Here is a 21,716-nt window from a genome sequence, read left to right on the forward strand (position 1 = left end):
TTAAAAACAAATAAATAATGCAAAAACAACAAACAAGGAAGCCTGCCCCTCTTTCTCCCCCGCTTCCCCATCTCTCCTGCCTTTCTTTGCGCGAATGGATTGGGCAGCGCCGGGCGAGAGAGCCGACTTCTTGGCTCGGGGGCTGGAGAGGAGGAGGAGAAGGAGAAGGAGGAAAACCTAAGGAAGGAGAAAAAAGGGGCTGAAGGAAGAGCTCCCTCAGAGGAATCCCTCCTTCTCTCGCCCCTCCCTCCCCTCTCGGCGAGCCCAAGGGGAGGCGAGAGGGAAGAGCCCCTTCCCCTCTTGCAGCGGGGTGGGACGGATCTGCTTAGCTCCGGAGAACATCTGACTCTGCTTAGTGCTGGCTAGCCCAGCCGTCTGTGTGCGGGTGTGTGTCTGCGTGTGTCGGTGAGTGTGTGTGCATGAGCTTGCGGGGGGGGGGGGAGAAGAGTGGGGGGAACCCAGAGAAAGGCTCGCTGGCGTTGCATGAGGACACTGCTGCCGGGGCCTTTTAATTTTAGGCATGAATGCTGAGAGTTGCGTGTCGTTCTGCGACCCGGCGGCTGCTGCCATGGATTCCTTCTACAACGCCGCCTCGCAAGGCAGCGTCGACGGCTCCTCGCCTTTTAGGGCATTTCCCGGCAGCAGCGACAAATTCAGCTCCGCTTTCCTGGCCAGCAAAGGACAAAGCTTTGGAGACAGCGGCGGGGGCGGCGGCGGCGGCAGCAGCAGCAGCAGCAGCAGCAGCCCCAAGCGCCGAACCCGCTACAGCCAGCCGGAATGTCAGTCTCTGGACGGCAGCGGCGCGCAGCAGCAACAGGCGCTCTCGACCGCCGCCGCCGCCACCACCACCGCCGCCGCCGCCTTTAACAAGTACCACTTGCAGCAACCGCCGCCGCTCTACGGGCAGCGCGGCTCTTGTAAAAGCCCCCCGAGCAGCAGCCTCAAGCTGCAGGACACCAGCGGCCACAACGGAGCCCTGCAGCTTTCTTGCTACGGTGAGTCGCCCGATCGGTCGGGGCCGGGGCCGGGGCCGGGGCCGGGGCTGATAGGGCAAGACGTCTAGCCGCTGCTCCATTCGAAAACAGCCAGGGCCGGTTGCTTGCACGGCCCAGAATGGGCACGGCTTTCCGGGCTGCGAATCCTGGTCCGCCTCTTTTCGGTGTATCCGTCCAGTTCTTCGGGACTTAAAATTAGAGCGCGGGTATCTCCTTTCTCCCCTTCCCTCTTTGCAAAGCAGAGCGATGGCAATTCAGGGCTCCTTCGTTTGCTGGAGTGGAAGTCCATGAATGGGCCTCTTGGCTCCATGACGGGAAGCAACCGAGGCAGACGACCGCTTAGAAAGAAAGGGGCATCGCCAAATCTCAGAAAGGAAGCCTCCGAAAGGAGATGTGCCGCCCACTGCCTGATTGCGCGGGGGAGAAGGAGATTTGCAAATGGTCTAATTTAGTGGATTCACACGCTGTTGAGCTGCACATCCCTTTCTGGGATTAACAGTCCACTACTGTGAACTTCATGGTTTTCCGTGTAATTTAAAACAAAAGAGTGCGAATGTTGATTAATATATTACCTTATATAACTTAGCTGTTTCTTATTTTCTGACTGGAGAAGCATGGCTTGGAAGTAATTTCCTGGGATTGGGATGGAATTTATTTCAAAATTACGTATTCTCTTTCAGAAAGAAAAAAGTCTGAAAGTCTGGAGGGGTGTTGGAGGCAGGCACAGAAAAGACATTTTACTTGCGAGGTTCGTTGCTAATCACGGGGCAAAGGTTGACTCCTAATTCTGTTTTATTCCATTTCTCTTGTTCTGCCCAAGTGCCTCAGAAGAGCACAATGATCACATATTTAGCATCCCCAAAGTCCTCCTTCTTTCCCGATAGAAAGTCTTCGGCCTTGAACTTCTGAATGCCACCCGCAAAGTTTCATTAGTGCCAATTAATTAGGTGCATGGAATTCATGAATAGCTTATCCAGGATTCGTTCTCGTTATACATTAAAGGAGTGGTTAAAATGGAAAGCAAGTGTTTGCTTTGGCGGTTCTTCTGGGAGAATACATTAGTGATAAAGAAAGTGAAAATAGGATTATCTCTCTGAATCTTTCTTCCGCCAGCTCCCCCCCCCTTACAAAAACATCCTTTAATGTCACCTCAACTGTCTTTTCCTTTCAATTCTGAAAAAAGTCTCTGCTTGGAGACAAGGGAAACAAATCAGCTTTGTAAAGTTTATGATCCTAAGTATAAATTTAGGTTATATATAAATGTAGTCCTAAATATACATTTCAAAGCTACAACCTATTTTCAAGAAAATGATTTAGAATTCGGGAAGATCTCTTGATTGGCAAGAGGTGTAATTTCATGCCTCCTTATCCATCTCCTCCTTCTTCTAATCATTATCATCTTAAAATTTGCTGACCGCTTTAAAGTCCCAATGATTTAAGTCGGTCAAGTCTGGCTGGGCCATGATCAATACAAAAAAGGAATAACTGGAGTTACACTTATTTCAGCAACCTGCAAGCTATTGCTTGCTGGAGTCTTTGGCTGATGAGCTTTTATCCTGTACTTACCCTGTAACACACAGGCACGTGCACATACACACACACACACACACCAGCTCTTTTAGCACCTCTTGATTTTCATGGGGAGTCGGTCTAACCCCTGCACCTCAGCCTGTGTCTTTCAACATCTTTGTCTTTGCACCCGGTTTTGGCTTTCCTAGCCAGTTACTTTCGGAAATTTTTCTCTTTCTCTATTTCACTTTCTTGCTTCCACAAACAGCCCTTTCGACCCTTCTAAGAAGTTTGAAAGTCTGGGAGTGTTTGGACCTAGAGGAAAAATGATGGGGGCTGAGGTTATGTTAATAAGCCATCCATCACTGGAAGAGCAAAGAGATCCTCCTGTCTACCTTGTTTTCTGGCTTCACTCACTCGTTAGATATCCAGCCAGGTCCCAGAGTCTACTGGGAAATTCTACTGAATTTCCATTCTCCTATTCGAGGAGGAACGTCGGAATGCACCACAAAGCCGGTTGCTCAATTCCATGGCCAACTAGGCGCCCAGGATCAAGGGTGGATTAGGCGCTGGGACTCTCAGCTAAACTGACCAACGAAAGAAAATTTATCCGGGTGGTCCATGTTGTGTGACAGAAGACTTTTTCTCTGCAGTGCCTTTTTCAGAAATGCGTTGAAAAAGGACATGCATATATTTTCTTTCTGTCAACCTCCACCTTGACTAAGATCTTGACAAGACGTTTTGGTCCCTTCCATGCACGCTTGCTCACACAATCATATCGGAACGGATCCGTGCCTGCTTATTGACCTATTTGCAGCCGAATTCAGCCGGCCGATCTCCAGGGGAATGAAACTGGAGGTCCATTAAAGTCAAGCTAGGGAGGTGGAAAATGCAGGCCCTGGAGCCTTCCACCATTCTCCTTCCAAGAAGGAGGTTTCAGTAACTGATTTGACTGCAGGATGTCCTCTTCAATTTCTTATGAAGGGCAAATATAGCACTAAGCAGGCGAGTATTTAACTCCCCTAAAAATAGAAAAGGGGAGCTGACGCTGAAATCTCTTGGGGCAGAACCGCTCCAAGCGGGAAGCCCCAGCACCCACATAACGACCCTCTTTTGTCACGCGGGAAAGGAAAGAGAAATAAGTGGCCCCGATTCTGGTCTGCCTTTAAAAAAAAAAAATCTCCTCCTAAACAATGGAGCGTCCAAGGTGAGCCCCAAAGCGACCCCCTCCAAGTTGAGAGCGACAGGACAGGCGTAATAAGCTCTACGTGCGGGCATTCTCCACCGGGCAGAGCCCTATATAGCCTTGGTCAGTCGCCGCCAATAGCTAAATATTCACCTGCACCGGAAGATGTCTATTACCCGCCACTTTTCCTTTTGGCTTTCGGGATGATAAATTGGGAAAACGGGGGCAGGGGAAGGAGGGCCTCTCATAAGGAACTATTCCCGACACCTGGCCTGGATCTGTTCTGAATAACCATTTGCGCGGTTGGACGCCTCTAATAGCTCTGCGTCGCGGAATCAGCTGATTCTAGCCCTTGTGTCGGAATCTTTAAACCAGATGCTTGGGATCCGAGGCTGCGATTGTCACTATTTGGTGAAGACGAGAATGGCCATTGAAAACCAGAGGTTTCTTACTCTGCCCGACTGTGTTAACACCGAGGAATGTGCAATTCCTAATCATATTTAGAGAAAATCACAAGGAAATCACGCGAACTTAATTTCCAAATTAATTAGCGTTAATGTTCGGTATTATTCTTATAAGGGGTAGTATTCGTGCTACTTTAACTAAAAATAAAGAAGTCCAGGTTGGCTTTATAACTGCTCATCGTCCCGTGAGAGAAAAGTCCCCGTCACCTTCCCCGTGATCTTTGTCTTTGGGAAAAGGACCCATTAAATGAGGGTGGCCACAGCGGTAAGGATGGCGATTGATTAAATGCTAGCAGAATTTCCAACCACCTTACAGTCAGAGGCGTATTTTCAAAGCAGAGCTCCGTGGCGTTGTGTGTGATGTGGCTTGAGGGACAAGGCAATTTAATGGGAACCACCTGGATTTGTGGGGATAATGAATCACAATAATAAAGAATATTGATGAAAGAATAGTTGCTGATTAGCATGAAGAAGAGGTTAGGGAGCGAGGGCTGCCAATTATGAACGCATGAAATAGACTGTACTTTCCACCAGAGATAAACCGGTCTTGATGAATCTCCAACGCTGGGAACGCGATCCTGAATTCAAACCGGAGCAAAGCGTTCATTTGGAAGAGCCCATATCGGGATGAGAGGGAAGAAAGAGCCGGATGCGGTTCTCGCACGTTCAGAAGCAAAATACATCTGCGCACGGGCCGTTTCATCGGCCTTGCTGTGGCAGCTGGAAAGCAAGCACTGCATCCCGTTAAAAGCTCTGGCATCAAAGGCAGCTTTCTCTAGCGAAAGCGAACAACATTTTTCCCGGGGCCGAGCGACTGTAATCACAGCTCCAAGTTCGCCACTTCTGCCACCGAAGCCGTTCATGAGATGTAGGGCCTGGCAAAGACCGTAAACAGCAAGAAACAAGAACGGTGGCGCGAAGTGTCGTTCTGGTTCACCAGCTCGCAACAGCTTTGCCAACTCCGGTTTGCCTCGCTCGGCTTGGGGCTTCCTCCGAACAGGAACTCCCCCGGGAGGCCGACCGTCTCCCTTTAGAGAAGGCGGCAATATTTGGGAGGGGGAACAAGATGGAGAACCCACGGCTCCTGGGCGAAGCCCCTCCAGGGCGCAGGGCAACGAAGCCCTTACAAGGAAGGAAACGCCTGGAAAGCAGCGGGGCTTCTTGGTCAAGGTCTGACTACTGCTGTGCGGGGAGGCCGGAGAGAGATTTCGGCGGTTCCTGTTGGAGCAAGAATCGCTCCCAGAGTTTTGGACATGCACTTTTTAACTGGACTTCGGGAACGTGAGCGAAGTCAACCTTTGCAGCCAGCGGCACTCGACGCGGAAGAGAGGCCCTTGGTTTCCAACGGATTTGCTTGACATTCAGTGTGGATCTTAATCTGGTCGGGGGCTCACCCGCCAACCCCCCCTTAACATTCCAGCTAAAGCCCTTGGCGTCAAGGGGACATCTTTCCAGAACACTCGGGGTCCCCCAGAAACCTGTTCCCCGTCTTTTTTGTCAAGTGTGGAGGTATGGCCCAGCCCGTGTCTTGGCTCCTTCAACCATGGGGAATCAAGGGCGGCAACCTCAAGGGAAGCTTTTCCAACACCCTCCCCTCCACCCCTCCATGGCGATTTCTAAGGCCCATTATTGTCATGTAGTTTTATACAAGCTTGGATCCCCCAGATGTGGGAGAGCAATGATTCCCTCCCTTCCCAATGAATGGTGGGAACTGTACTCTATGCCATTCAGCGATTGCCGCTTCAGGTCCCTTCCTGGAAATCAAGGCTCCCCCATAGGGCAAAGCAAAGCTGCAGGTCAAAGCCTGGCTCGTGGCCTCAGCGCTATTTCGAAGGACTTCTACCAGCAGCCAAACTCTGCAAATTGACCTAGGTAGAAAGGCGTCAGTGTGGAGTCAGTTCTTGGTAGGCCTTAGTAATTCTATCCCCCTAATTCTATCCCCCCAGTGAGGACTGATAAGGCTGTGCCCCGGGAATAGAAAATGTGGGGGCGGTTAAGGTCCCTTGGGGATCTGCTTAAGAAGTGTTCCTCTTCCTCCCTGGCCCAAAACCCCTTTTATTGTCAGCCCTCTGTTTTACCCCTCCAGGTTCAGGTTCAGCCTCTCCAGCACTGGGCAGGGTGGGTGGATCTTGAGTCTGTCTTCTCAATGGTGTCTACAGAAAGAGAGTGTTTGGGCTGCTCTCCAGGCCAGCTTTACCCTCATGATTCCAGGAGATGAAAGGTCCCTGCAAACTAGAGGCCTCTGGCCTAGAGAATTCCATTTGGCCCTTGCCTTGGGTCATCAGAGCCGGTCTTCAGAGTCTCTGCTTTATTTCTAGAGTTAAAAGGTGACACAACTAAATGGACCCCTTCATGCTTTCCCCTTATCTCTCCAGAACCGAGGGAGTCACATCTGTTTAAAAGGAGACTAGATTTAGCTGAAGCTCAGCTTGTTTGGAAAAGGAGTGACTCCTGAGATGGGATGAGGAAAGTGATTGAAGTCCCTCTCTGACAGAACCAATCACATATTTGGTACAGATACAAATACACTTTCAAATGGAACTTGTGAATTGAACCATGTAACATACATGCTTATTCAGAAGTTTCTACATTTGTAAACTTGTACTTGATAATAACAAATGTGCAAAATAACATTAGAGGGACAGGTCTTTAATTACCCCTTCATAATTAGTCCATTTCCTCACTAGTTATTTACTGCTTTTTACAAATTATTCAACTGTTGTGGCAATGGAAAGCTGATCTTCATGTCTGATATATCAGCTCAGCGATGGTTAGATGAGGCTATAAATCACAAGCAAGCAAATGGCACCTCTTTTAAGAGGCTTGATTGATTGATTGATTGATTGATTGATTAATTGCTACAAGTAGGTGTACATGTGTGAATGTTGTACCAAATGCAAATGAGTTCTAACCTCCAGTGGAAATGGTATCTGATCCATCCACCTCTATTAGGTTTTTGTTTGTGAATGAAATGTGCCTGCATAAACACACCTGAATATGCCTCTCTCTTCTGAATATGACCCTCTGAATTTCCTTGTATCAAAAAGACTGTGGACTGTGCATCTTCAAACTGAAATTGTAATTAAGGGGAAAACAGAAAATGTAAGAGTAAGCTGTATATTTGGTTAGAAGATGGTAGAAGGGAGGGGAAGCTCCCCCATATGATTTGTGGTGAAAAGTAGTCTGAATTAGTATTTCTCCAACTCGGAGCTGAGATAAATGGTTTTTCTCCATACTTAAATATATTGCCCTCTTAAAATGGTTCTGAAAGGGAAGGGGGCAGGCAGGCATGCATGTGTGCGTGCTTGGGTGGGGATGCTCTTTCACAGCATGAGGGGGGGGGGCGTAGAGAGAAAGAGAGAATGTGCCCTGGGATATTTTCTCACTGGCCTGATAGAAGAAAAACTGTTTTCCTGGCATTCAAAGATCTAAAAGTGCCAGACCTGGCAATTCCTAATGACCTGTTTTCTTAGAGAGGGAATAACCAGGCAGTCTCTAAAGCAGCATTGTTGGGAGTGGGAAGAGACTGTCTGCATAGAAACCTGAGGAGGGTGGCAGTTTTTCCAAATGACCTTTCAGAGAGTTTGAAAACAGCTGAGAACTGAAGGCTTCCATCAGGGCAAAGATTTTGCAGGACAAGAAGCCCGACCTCCATTGAGTTTCTGGCTGTTGGGAGTATCTGCTGAGCTTTCTTTCTGCTGAAGGGCACTTTTTGCCTCTCCAATGGTGGTTTCTCTTTTTTGGACAGGACAAGCTATCCAAGGAGCTTTACTGCTGGACTAAATCTGTTTGAAGGTCAACACTTGTGCTCAACATCTTTGTTTTGCTTTGTTAGAGTGCTGGAATACAGTTCTCTACCATACTGATTGCATACAGCCAGGCTGGGTTCACGTAACACACTAAGTGAAAAGGTACCTGGCCCAGTACATTGTAAGAATGAGCCAGCATAGGTAGTTTCTGGTTCAATATGCTGTGTGAACTCAGTCAGTTCAGTAAATCAGCATTCAGTTAAGTGCAGCCAAGTACCTGGTATAAACTGGTATAAACCCAGTAACCTCCTATGCTTTAAAAAAATAACACTTGGCCACAGACTATTGACATAACCATTGTTGTGGCTTTCCTTCTCCGACTGTTTCTTGGGCAGCCTTCTTCCATTGGCCAACAAAACCAGCTAATTCCATGCTGGTGTGAGAGTCCTGAAATGGAATTGGTCTTATATCACTGTGACTTGGCCTTAGAGGCATCAAGGTCAACGAATCAGGCATGGATGGATGGAACCACTAATTTATGTAGCCTGACTTATAGCTCTAGCAGGCCCACCAACACATCTCAGCCCTTCCATAACCTAGCAGTCAATCATATTTTCCATATCACTAAAATATAGCCTTCTGGACCTACCCTTAAAGGAGAAATATCGCTTCTAGCAGATGGGACAGAGAAGATGTCTCTGCCTTTTTTAGCTTGGCTGTTCCTTACCCACTGATAATAAGAGAGAGAAGCAGTGGAACATTTTTGAGTCCAGGAACTTATTATAAAAGTCCATGAGTCCATGGCCATCACTCCCCAAAGAAGTTACCAAAACTTCAGTGGTTGATAGCAGCAGTTACTTCCTTTTTTATATAATAATTTTTATTGAAATTTACAGATACAAAGATTTAAAAAGTAATACAAATTAAGAAAAATATATAAAAAATAAAAAATGCAGAGAAAAAGAAAAAAAGAAAGATAAGGAAAAAAGAAAAAAGATGTATTAAGAAATAACTTTCCCCTTCATTAAGGCAAGAACAAACAATTTCAGTAACTTATCACCTTCTCTAATAGTTCAGAACCAGATACCTCCTGAGCCTATACCACACTTTCCCAACATGTCCTTCAGATGTGTTTGGCCAATCCCATCATTCCCAGCCAGAATATAAGAAGAAAGGGTATGTTGGATAGGAATTATGAGAATCCCAGTACCTCTGGAGGGTGCTAAATTGGGGCAACTAGCTATTTTCCTACTTAACAAAAGATTTAATTTGTTATGATAGAACTGTTTTTAGCAACATCCCCCTCCCCCACATACATACACACTAGAAAATGTAGTTCTGGATTTGGACCAATTTTTGCTGCTGCTTGATGGTTAGAATAATCAAGCACACTGTGGCACAAAGGTGGTATATCCATCACATAAATAAATTCTCAGAACTCTGGGTTGGGTTCTTAGAGCAACTTTATGCAATCTGGTAAATGAATTGGACTAAAATGTCTGCTGTGTTCAGACAGACTATCAGAATGAAATGGAGGTTGAAATAAAATTTAATCTGAACTGCTTCAGGAGTAATGAGTTAGAGAATCGTGGAGTCCTTGGGGTTCTCTGAGCTCAGTGAACCCCAAGGACTCCACAGTTCAACCCTGAGTTACACATATTCTCTTCTATTAGTTAGAGAATCCTTAGAATACTTTTCAAGCGATTTTACCTATTTCAGAATTACGATAATCTGTGTGGAATCAGATGGTCTGAAATGTTCAAATCTGGGCTTCTCTTATTTTAACCTCACCAGTCCCAGACCTACCTTTTGGTGGGACTGAGGGAAGACTTTTGCCTGAAGATCTTAAAGCCTTGTAGAGTTTATAGGAGAAAATATTCTGTATATTAACCAGTCCTTCAGATTATGCCTGGAAAGACCTGGTAACCAGGGCTTTACATGGTAACTTAAACTTCCCAGCCACAGTGATTGGGATTTGTTGAAATTATGAACCCCTCCTCCATGCCCCACATACTGTAATAGATCCAATCTTCCCTTTGGTTTCATTCATACCCAGGTTGCTTCCTCACTAGTAAATAATAGCATCTTATACACCCAACCATTGGTGTGATTATACATCTATTATAATGAAGACAGGCCATTTCCTCATTAGTGAGTTAAAAGGCTCACAATGTTATCCTGCACTGATATAACAGTAATGAAAACTGGCCTTATATTACAACCATGGCTAGATGATGCTAGAGTTGCTATAAATGCCTAGAATTTACCCCAGACTTTCTATCATTGTAGTGATAGTAGCAGGACCCTATAAAATGCTACAAATCTCTAGTGAGAAGACAGCTCGAGACCATTCCCAGCTATGTGATGGTGATGAAGATGGGCTCTGGATCAACATCAGCATGGCCAAGTGACGCTATAAATTACTAGTGCAGAAATGGCCCGAGTGATGATGGGTGTCTGTGGTGTCCAGAGGTTGAAACTGCCCTTCTTCTGGACTTTGAAGGCTATCCCTCCTCTGGCAGAATCAGGCAAGGACAAAAACGCCCGGCATTAGTGAATAGGGATTAGCAAAGATTGAAGCACCCGGCCCAGTAGTAAGGATTCCTACAACGTGCTAAGCCTCCCTCTACAGAGTCCCATTAGGCAGCTGGGCGAACTCAGCCCATTGAAAAAAGGCTACCGCGGGCAACGTTCTCCCTTCCGCCCGATTTCCAAGCCCTTTCGGTTCTCCTCCCGGCGGGGGAACGAGCTACGAGCTGGCTCGCTCCGCTGCCGCCCTTGGAGGATCTGCCCACATAACGGGAATTGGCGGGGCGGACAAGGTGGCCGCTACAGCGGCGACGGCGGCTCTGAAGCTGGCAAGTCAAGGGGCGGCAGCGGCGGCAGCGGCGGCGGCGGCTTCTGGTCCGAATCCTTGCAAATAGGATGAGCTGCGTCCATCAGCCAGGTCCCGCACGGCTAGTCAGAGATGTGCTCAGGCTTGGTTTGAACAAAAACAGATGACAATACTGTAAATCGTGTTAAATATATTAACAGTGAGACTCTAAGCATGTCTACTCACAAGTAAAATCTGTTATGCTCCTTGAGATTTACTCCTGGTAAATCCGTGCAGGATTTTGCAGCCGTCCATTCTAAAATAGCTGTTACACTGCCTTTTGTTACCTGTGTTATTTCCCATATCAATTCACTTCTTGCATTTTTTTTTCCTTTTTACATAAATGAAGCAGAGCCTAATTTGGGAAAATGCATCAATAAATATGAGAATTTGTAAAGATTCATAGGACCCTTTGTTTTTGTTTCCCCAATCTGGTGCCCTCCAGATGCTTGAACTGCAATTCCCAGAATTCCTAGGGTACATAGTGACTGGCCACTATAAAGTTAGGATCCAGCTCATTTGAAGGCCACCAGGCTGGGGGAGGGGAAGAGGAAGTTTTTGTGTGGGGGGGGCGGGGGAGAATTCATTGTAATATACTGAATTACATTTGAACATCATAGAATTAACTTCTAAGTATATGGGCCTTCTGCTGTGCTGTTCCCTACACCTTTAAAAAAATGCTGGATGTGAATAATCTTGAGCCTCTGTAATTTACTTCTTTGTCACTGTACAACACCAGACTGAGTTAAACCCTGATTCAATGGGGTATTGGGCACTGTGAGAAATGTGGTCCTTCCAGTTCTCAACACTCCTTCCAATTGGCCATATTAATTAAAGCTAATGGGAACTAGAATTTAAAAACATCTGAAGAGCCACAGTTTCCTTACATTCAGTTTAAGATCTTAAATTAACATACACACCAACTTGCAGAAAAATGACAGGTGGGAGACGGGAGAATCCTGAAATGCAATTCTTTATTTGGTTAAGCCCAGAAGTTTAGTCCAATGAGATTTACTTCAATATAAATGTTAGGTAAGATTGTAGACTGAGCATTTGTTGTACCAAAAACATTATAATCTACTCAGGAATTCAATTAATAAAGCACATACTATGTAAGGAAAAGGAAAAAGAAATGAGGCTGTTCATGGCCACAGAAATTGCTTTCCCATTGGGTTTGCTGCTGGTTAAAAATGGTTCCTCTGTCTCCTTGACCAAGAAAACTACTTTGAGTAAAATGAAAAATGGAGTTCCTATATTTTGTTTCATTTCTGAGATATATTTTTGTGCCTTATTTATTTATTTATTTATTTATTTATTATGGGTGTCAAAAAAAGAAAGTGATTGCCAAATATATATTTTGGGAAATATAAAGAGTTGCACATGCTAATCTGCTTCCCAACTTCCCAAATAATTCTTCTGCTTCTCTCACACCAATTACACTAGAACAGTCTGGCTTCACATCTTTAAAATAACTTTTACCTTCCAGATTATGCTAATGTGTGCTTACCAAATGGTTCACACGTGCTTGGAACTGAGACTGGATGTATGCAGGCAAGTGAAAGAGGTAATATAATCAAAGGCCATTTCCTCTATGGTGATTTATGGCATCATCTAACCATCATTATGCTGGTATATCAGTAATGAAGACAGTCTAATGCCGCAATTATGGCTAGATGACTGTATAAATCACTACAGAGGAAATGAAATGTTGAGGAGACTGTGCTATTAAATCAATTTTTAATGCTTCTCCATGTTTTGTTTTATTTAATGTTCCACAAGTAAAAAACAAATATAAGAAGAAAAACATGTGATGTAAGCTTAAAGGATTGTTTTAACAACAGAGAAGTTTTGGTGGCTTGTTTGCTAGCATTTGGGGGTTGTTTGCTTGTTTGTTGCCACATTCTGAATTATGATTGCTGTTGATCCACTGAAGTGATACCATTTGTGATGCCTCATTGTCATCTGAATGTCCCAATTTTCCCAATGTTGAGAAGTCAGGCTAAGGAACCAGGCTAAGGAAGGTTGAATTAGCGTGCCATAAACTTGTGCAAGATTAAGTCACAACAATCTCCTTTGGAGTAAACATGTAAACTTATCAACTCAATATACCAACCTGTGGGGTTGAGGAGAAAAAGCATCTTACTCTACCACACACACACACACCCAAGGCAAAGCGCAATTCATTTCAAGTTGCAACATTTTCTATGAGGAGACATTTTCAGAGAGATTTTCCCAAAACTCCAAAGCAAAATGGCGACATCATGTTTTGTTGCTAATCTCAAATCTAACCAATGGAGGAACATTTTATAATATTGGGTAATCAGCTGGCACATGAAGACCTAATCAAACTTGACAACTCTTACCTAATAAAGTCACTCTCTATAAACTGAGAATGGTAAGAGGTTCATGATTATGATTATGGGCCATCAAATCAGTGTCAGCTCTTAGTGAATACATAGATAGATTTTCCCCATGATTATTTGCTTCCAACCTGGTCCTTCATATCTTCCAATAGTGCATTCATCGCCATCGTAACTGAGTCCATCCACCTTAGTGCTGGCCGTCTTCTTCTTCTCTTTCCTTCCACCTTGCCCAGCATTATAGACTTCTCAAATAGAAATAGATGTGAGGAAAAGGCAGCTGAGTACCAGGCTAGGGACAGAAAGAGATTTCCACCCCCAGCAGTCAAGAGGCAGAAAGGGACCCCCATAAATTGGCAGTACCTCGGAACAGTTCCTCTAAAAATTACTACTTTCTAAGGAAGGGGATCCATCAGGCATTTATGCAGTACCTCTACATTGGATGTCACCTTTCCACATTTTCAAAAGCGGGGAGGGAATACAAGAAAAGTGCAGATGCATAATTGTGTAAGAACAATGAAGAGACAACCCAGATTCACCAAACCTGGAGATCATCATGAATAGAAATGGGAGGAATGGAAAGCAATACATCCACAAACATACCCAACACAAGATGGAAGAAGAAAAAGTCCATTATCTATTGTCACCAGAGAAAAGTGTCTGGAAAAATTACTTTGGTTTCAAAATAGAACTGAAGGACCCATTTCACTATCTTCCACTGAAATAAAATTGTTTTTACTCTAGTATACCATCTAAAATTAGCCTAAAATATGAAGGACCGAAGGATGAAGACAATTCCACCTGGATTTTATATATTCAAAACTGTATCGAAATCTAATCGAAAACCATCTCCATCCTGACAATGTGAGTACTTACTCTCACATTCCATTTTAAGACCTGTAATTAAATAATTTCCATATCTTGACTACCAGCCGCTTCTCTGCCTCTCTCTTTTTTGTTCCTTACTGTCTGGCCTGATGAAGAGTTTTGCAGAATTCGAAGGTTTGCGACTGAGAAATGGCCCAGTCATAGAATGGGAGGATTGGAGAGGACCTCGGAATCCTTTACTCCAACCCCCTGCCCAGTGCAAGAAACGATGGTGGTGGTGGTGGTGGTGGTGATGATGATGATGATGATGATGATGATGATATGCAACTTGGTGTATACAACAAACAGCCCCCCTCCCCCACCCGCGGCCAATTCTCGCCTGCACTCAAACGTCCTGCACGCATGACTCTCACACCCATGTGGCTGCATCGGAGAAAGGAGCGCCCAGCGCAGATGCCGACTTGCCCCTCCGGCGCTGCCTGGCTCGCTTCCCCTCTCCGCGCTCTGCTGGAAGAGCTCCCTTTGGCCCTTGGGGTGATGCTGCCGGGGGAAGGCTTCGGAAGCGGCTTTCGCCTCCGCCTTCAAGTTGCGCAACAGAGGTCGTCAGAGCGGTCATTCAAACGGCTCCAGCACCCCCCCCCCCCGCCTCCCCGAGAGAGAGGAGGGAAGAAGAGGAGCTGCCTTTAGAAGTTGGTGAAAGGCGTCCTGAGCTCGGAGTAAGTCCTTGCCTGCCTGGAGGCAGCATCGGAGGAGTCCTTTCCGTCTCCACAGGCAGCCAGTCGGCGAGGTTTTTGCGCCCCAAATCGGGGGCTGAAAGGTAGGACTTTCTCGAACCAGATGCATGTGAATCTTTTGCACTGAGACGCGGCGGCGGCGGCGGCGGCGGCGGCGGCGGCGGCTGCCTTCCTCCTCCTCCTCCTCCTCCTCCTCCTCCTCCTCCTCCTCCTCCTCCTCCTCCTCCTTCCTCGGAATCCTACCTGAAGCAGTAAAATGTCAAAGACTCAAACTTGCTGCTCGTACTTTTCTTTCCTTTCTAACAAAAGAGGAAGAAGAAAAAAGATTCTCACCGCACTAGGCTGTTTCTTTCCCAGCGGAATTGCTCTGATGTTAACTCTGCGTTGTCTGAGGCTTTCGTGCTGGAATCTGTTTGAAATGCTGTGGCCAAGGCCAAAGCTTGGGAGAGAGGAAAAAGACAGGGGAGGAGAAGAAGTGGAAGACAGTTTTCTGTTTGTCATAGCAAACCACCCACCACAAAGCAGCTGGAGGGGTGGGAGGCATCGCCTGGGTGAAAAGCCTGCGAATGCTTCCCAAATGTGTGTCCTGTGAAGGGATGCCCCATCTTTAAAAAGATACACAGAGGCCAAGCAGCACAGATCAAAAGGGTGGGTGTATTGTGTGTATGTGTGTGTGTGCGTGCATTATCTGGGCTTATGCAGGCTGTTTATTTTGTACTGCCTTGGAGTGTGCACTTGGTGTGGTTTCATGACTAAAGGCGGCTGGAGTGATTCACTGGCTGCCTTTCTGGGTGACTCTACAAAACAAGTTGTGCATCAATAGAAACGTTTTGGCGCAACTTTCTAACCTCCCAAGTTAATGCACGCAGGGCTTAAGGAGAGTTAATTTGCAGACTTCAGGCTCTCGGAGCCAGCAGATTTATTCCTTTTTCCACCCAGGGCTATGATGCATTTCCCTTGCAGGGTAGAGGTGAGCTTTGCCTGCCAAAACCTGATGTGAAAAGGCCTTTCCAGTCACATCTTTGGTGCCAGCCAACTGAGCCATTCTACAACCTAAAGGCTGAAAAGGTTCCAGATGGAGTCAGCCTCTTCCTCCCACCCAGCCCTGGTTAGCACTTTTTAAATGTCATGTCTCTTCATTCTTGGCATTCAGATCCAAAATTCCTACCCTTCATCCATCCTGTCTCACAGTGCAGATCACTTCACTGTGCCATATTGCGGAGCCAGCCCTGTTTCCTCTTTGACATCCGAATGTTTATGATTCAGTGGCTTTCATGGGCTTACCAGAAAACCATGAAGATGGGAAGATGGAAATGTGGCCGCCTATCTACACGCCAAACTTTTTCGAAGGCTGATCAGCCTTTCCCAAGGATTTGTCATTAGACTCACTCAGCCTGGAATCTGCAGATGTAGGGACCACAGCCCCTATCATCCACAACCACAGCACACACAGGGAAAAGATGATGAGAATCGTTGTCCAGTGCATCAGAAGTTCATGCATTTAAACTGTTTCACAAACAGAATGTTGCTTGAGTTCTCTAGGGAAAGGAAATGAACACTAAATTAGTTTAAAGGTATTTTAGAGGCAGGAAAATGAAGGAACTGGCCAATATTTTATGGTGACTTGTATTTGGAGCAAAGGTTTACCATTCAGGACGTTCTGTATGCCTCCCCGTAATGGTAAAATGGCAATTATACCAAGTTCAAACTAATCAGATGGTAGGTCACATGGGCAAAGTAGCTACGAACTTTGGATACTTGATTACAGATCCTGGAGACTTCAAGACGCTGAGCATCCGTCATCTTGTGAAAACCTGTCTGGGCCTCCATAAAAGAAATAGTTTTGGTTTGGTTTAGTGCTTAACTGCTTGCAAATGCCTTCTCCGCCTCCAGGAGTGATGGAAGCTGTAATCCAATTCATCTGGAGGGCAACCAACTGGGGAACATTTTCCTGCAACAGCAAACATATTTATTCATTTATATTCCTCTAGGAGCTCTCTTCTCCTCCATTTTTTCCCCCCACAACAACAGTCTTGTGAGATAGGATGGGCTGAATAAGAGAGAGGGAGAGAAACTGTCCCAGCGTCAACCAGTAAATGTCCAAGGCTGAGGGAGTACAAGAACCTGCATTTTTCTGCTCCTAATCTAACCGCTGCTTCACTCTGGTTCTCATATATGCCATGATTCAATGTATAATATGAGCCCTAAGCAAAAAGCTAATACAACTGGACAGTTAGCCCTAGTGGCTTCATTTCACTTTCTCCATAGTTTCTGTGCCAAACAGCAAATGCAGCAAAGGATTGACAGCCACAGCTCACCTGACCTGAGTTAGCAATTCTTCCAACACTTTCCCCCTCCTTGTCAGTCAGAATTGGAGGCTTCTTGGCCCTGCCCATTTTTAGAATGCTGCTCTGGACGTACCCCACAAAGCAGGATATAGCCCTTGATCCATGGATAGTAAAGTGAGTGAGCAGAGTTTGATATCTTAGGATAGTTTTTGTACCCCTTGGAACATTTCAGTAAAAAAATGATAAACCACAGCATAAAAGGATCACATTATAGATACAGCTAACAACCTAAATCTATAGATTGCGTGTGCTTTGATGATTTGCATCTATAACGTGGCTAACTCTTTGATCCATTTATCAATCTGGAATAGAGAAAAAATGTCCCTAAAATATATCTATTAATATGAAACCAATCTCTGCTCTAAGATGTACAACCAATTTACAGGGTATGAGTCATAATGAGAAACAAGTGGCTAACACTAGATTTTACTCAAATTGCCTGAATAGTATGTCTGGCTGGGTTCACACATCACAGTAAGCCACAATTTTAAATTATGGCTTGTTGAATAAGCACAATTGACTAGGCCCACAAGTAGTAATATGCCGTACACCATAATTTGTAAATCATAGTGGCTGGGTTTACACAGCACCCTAAACCAAAACCAAACAGCCCTTATTTTGTGTGATATGTATACCCAACTCCTCCAAACAATGTAATGTTGAATGGCTGGTTATTCCATCAGCTAATTATCTGTCTGCAAGGGCCATTCATTTATAAGACCTGCCAGTATAGACTGCAGATACAGAGGTACTGGCAGTTAAATAGTAATAGCCTGGATAATAAATTTAGATTACAAATTATCTGATCTCTGGAAAGGGAAGTCTATGTGACATCAAATAAAGCTTCTAACTTCCCAGGTAGATGAGCAGAAAGAAGTATTTATACCAATTTTCTTGAAATGCTTGTTTAAGCTGAAGTTTTCACCTATTTAACATTTATTTACAAGTGTTTGTATGTGTGTGTGTGTGTGTGCGCGTGCGCATGCGCGCTTTTGAGTTAGCGTTGACTCCTGGTGACTGCCTGGACAAGTCCCTGAAGTTTCTTGGCAAGATTTTTCAGAAGTGCTTTGCCATTGCCTCCTTCCTAGGGCTGAGAGAGAGATTGGCCCAAGGTCATGTCGAAGGCAGGACTAGAATTCACAGTCTCCTGGCTTCTAGCCTGATGCCTTAACCACTGCACCAAACATTTACAAGAGGGGGATATATTTAATGGAACCAGGTACTAACAGAAGGATACTGGAAATATAGCACTCCTGCTCAAATATAAGGACTCCTGCTGTTTATACTCCTTTTAAGAAAGGATGGTGTTTTTAAGAGAAATAAATCCCTGCTGTTTATTATAAGACTTCTTATTCCATAAGATTGGACATAGTTATGCCACCATTCATTGACATTCAGAACAATGTCTATCAAGCACATTTCTGCATATGTCCGTCTGTTTCTCCAATATAGCTGATCTCAGAATGTCTCAGGGCATCCTGTGAATAACCATGTGATACAGTTCTATGAAAATTTGGCAATGCACTATAGCAAATGAATGATGTTGGCTTCCTGTACTTTTGTTTCATGTCTATTTGGTGCTCTCTTCATGTAGCCTATCCGTTTTTAATTTAATGTAGATACACTTTTACTTTAATTTAATTTAATTTAAGCTACTTTTATAGTTTAATGTAGCTACACCTTGATAATCCATTTCTTTCTTATGTCTCTTTGAATTAGGGTTAGGATAGCCTTCTAAAAAGACTGTAGGGGTCCATCCCTACTTTTCACATCTAGATGACAAAAGCAGCTACAGAATTACAGCAGGCACGAATTTTGAAAGAGCCAACCAACAAATGACTGTGATCAGTTTGAAGGAGCACAATATCCAAAATATCAGGCACTTTGCACGAGTTCCTCTGTTGCATTCTACAAGTACCCTGCAAAGTGATGCAGCGTTATTATCCTCCCATAATAGATGAGATGGGACTTGCTTGCTGCTATTTTGAAGATCTTTAGATGAAATGATTGGGCTGGGTCAGAGCATATCTTTTTAGATGGGAGAAAATCAGGGAGCCAATATTGATTTTGTCCATGTTTAGTTTTTGTTGTGTTGTTTTTTTTTAATGAAACAAGGCCATTTTCAAATATCACTTTTCATACATGCAGTGAAATACCATTTGAAATCATGCACGTGGACCAGATTTGATTTAACACAAGGACTTCATGACTGATTGTGCTTTTAAATAGGAGCAACCTGCCTGTTCCAGGATTGAGGCAAACATTACTTCCTTAAGAGTTTTGGAAATCGGACATTATAGACAGACTGCAGCATGTGGGGGAGGGAGCAGGGGTGAAGGGAAGGGAAGGGAGGAAAAAAGGGATATATAGAGCATTGCAATGGAAGCTCAACCATGTACATTGCAGTGTCACACGCATACTCATTGTGACAAAAGCAGTGAGAGTCTGCAGACACCACTGCAAACAGAAATAGTAAGTCAAAGACATTAAAGGCATGAGATAAAGAAATAAAAATAGATTAAATCTAATTTGCATTAATGCCATATTTTACAATCCTTGCAAACCATTTTTGTTTCCACCATTTCCATACGTCGCTTCCTTTTGTTCTTTAAAATTCTTGTGTCTTTTCTTTTCTTTTCGGATCTCATCAACTCCATCCAGCCATGATTTTATCACTTTTATTTATTTATTTATTTATTTACATATATATATATATATATATATATATATATATCTATCTATCTATCTATCTATCTATCTATCTATCTATCTATCTATCTATCTATCTATCTATCTATCTATCTCACATTGATATAGCCACCCATCTCACACAAAGCAACTCTGGGAAGCATACAACAATTGAATAAAATAACAAACAGATAAAAACAATCATTATAAAAGAAAAATAGTTATTAAACTGCAACATTACCAAAAAGTTTAAACATTTAAAATTTTAAAATATACAAGCCCTGCAGAGAGAGCAGAATATCAATCATAGTGGAGCCATCTTAGAATGTCTCCTGTTTCCAAAGACCCCAGGCCTTTGGAACCATATCTTGAGGGACTCCCTAAACAACAGCAGGGAAATGGGGAGCCTCACTTCAGGGGGGAGAATGTTCCACAAGGAGGGAGCCACGGCCGAGAAGGCCTGCCTCCTGGGACCCACCAGATGCAAGTCCCTGGCCGATAGAATACATAGTGTGCCTTTCCTGCTGGATCTAAAGGGATGGGCTGATGTAATCAGGGAGAGTGTTCCCTCAGATAACCCACCCCCACTTTTCCTCTTTCTCTGGACATATATACCTTTCCTTCATATATTAGTTCTGCAACTAAATCCTCATTTATTTTCACTTTCTGACCAAACCACCTTACTCTACTTCTTTTATATTGGCCACTCACTTTTGTATTGATCCATTGTATTCAACATTCATTCAGCACTCATTCATTTTGATTCTATGTATTTTTGTTTTATTACACATTCTTTTTAAATACCCCCTTTTTTCTGCATTCAACCTTTTATGTGTCTCCTAACATAACTGATTTTCACTTCCATATAATAAAGTGGGAAGAAGCACCCATTATTTTTGTTACATACCATGTATTACCCTACTTTTCTACCAACACTTGCACTTCTAAAAGTTTCTCCACTAATTTCCTCATCTTTGGTTAACATTCTATGAAGGTACATAAATTAATCTATTTACTCTAGATTGATTGATTGATTGATTGATTAACTGATTATCTTTGCACAGATACCTCTAAGATGAACACCATGAGAGACAGAACATAATACTGTATGGGTATAGATTCCTGATAGGGTGCTCTGGAAGTAAAATGGTAGTAGGCAATTTTTTTTGAACAACCACTTATTTGGAATAAATGGGAAAGAAGCATCTTTCTGCAAACTCAACTAGGACAGCCTATGACCTTTTTCATCTTATATGTTATATATTGCATGCCAGAACAGAGTACTGCACATTTTCCTATTCTCTGAACTTAATTGGCTTAAGATATGGTGTATTCTATCCCATACCTGGGGACTTTGAAATTCTCACATTGTCTTCTTTCATGCCTGATCCTAGGAAGGAACATGGTGATGATCCAAACAAAGCTTTGACAACGCTCCAGTTTTGTTTTTTGTTTTGTTTTTTAAGCATACTAAATCTGGCATGGTCTGGGTGCCCTACGTGGTTGGCCTAGGCATTAATTTGGAGAAAAACATGAAAAACTGAAGACTACCAACGCATTGCTCATGCTCTTCACCACTCTGCTAAACCATTTTTCCCAGAAAAGTGTCTGCTTCTTTAAGCTTTTGCGTACATACACGTTGAAAGAATCTTGAAACATTTCCCAGCTGATGTGAGATGCTTTTACTATCCATAGTACAAGAGAATGGTTAAATCTGCTTTTCTCATGAAGGTTCCTCTACCAGATATCAGACTGCGTGTTACCAATGTATATCATTACCTAGTAAAGAAGCACATGCTGAAAGATGGGCATAAGAACACAACGTGCATGATGATGATGATGAACGTGCATGATGAGGATGCGGAATTTTCTTACACCGAAGTAATACATCTCAAAAGAGCAGTTTCTTCTCATCTTCATTCTCCTATGTAGGACCATGTATTTAATTATTACTGTTTGTTTGATGAGGCTTATATGCCA

The 21,716-nt window shown here is 44.0% G+C and overlaps 1 protein-coding gene across 1 annotated transcript in view; it reads left to right on the top strand.

The window, feature by feature from the left end:
* Positions 1-520: 520 nt before the first annotated feature.
* The window catches only part of ALX4 (ALX homeobox 4), a 73,998-nt gene continuing 52,802 nt past the window's right edge, over positions 521-21,716 (top strand). Inside the window, exon 1 of the mRNA XM_088145753.1 lies at positions 521-995. Coding sequence (XP_088001879.1) covers positions 521-995 — 475 coding nt within the window. The remainder of the gene's footprint in view (positions 996-21,716) is intronic.

Source organism: Python bivittatus, unplaced genomic scaffold (assembly GCF_059951505.1).
Source record: "Python bivittatus isolate LINGU-HERP-01145 unplaced genomic scaffold, Pbiv_v1 ctg000480_np1212, whole genome shotgun sequence".
NCBI classification, from domain to species: Eukaryota; Metazoa; Chordata; class Lepidosauria; order Squamata; family Pythonidae; genus Python; species Python bivittatus.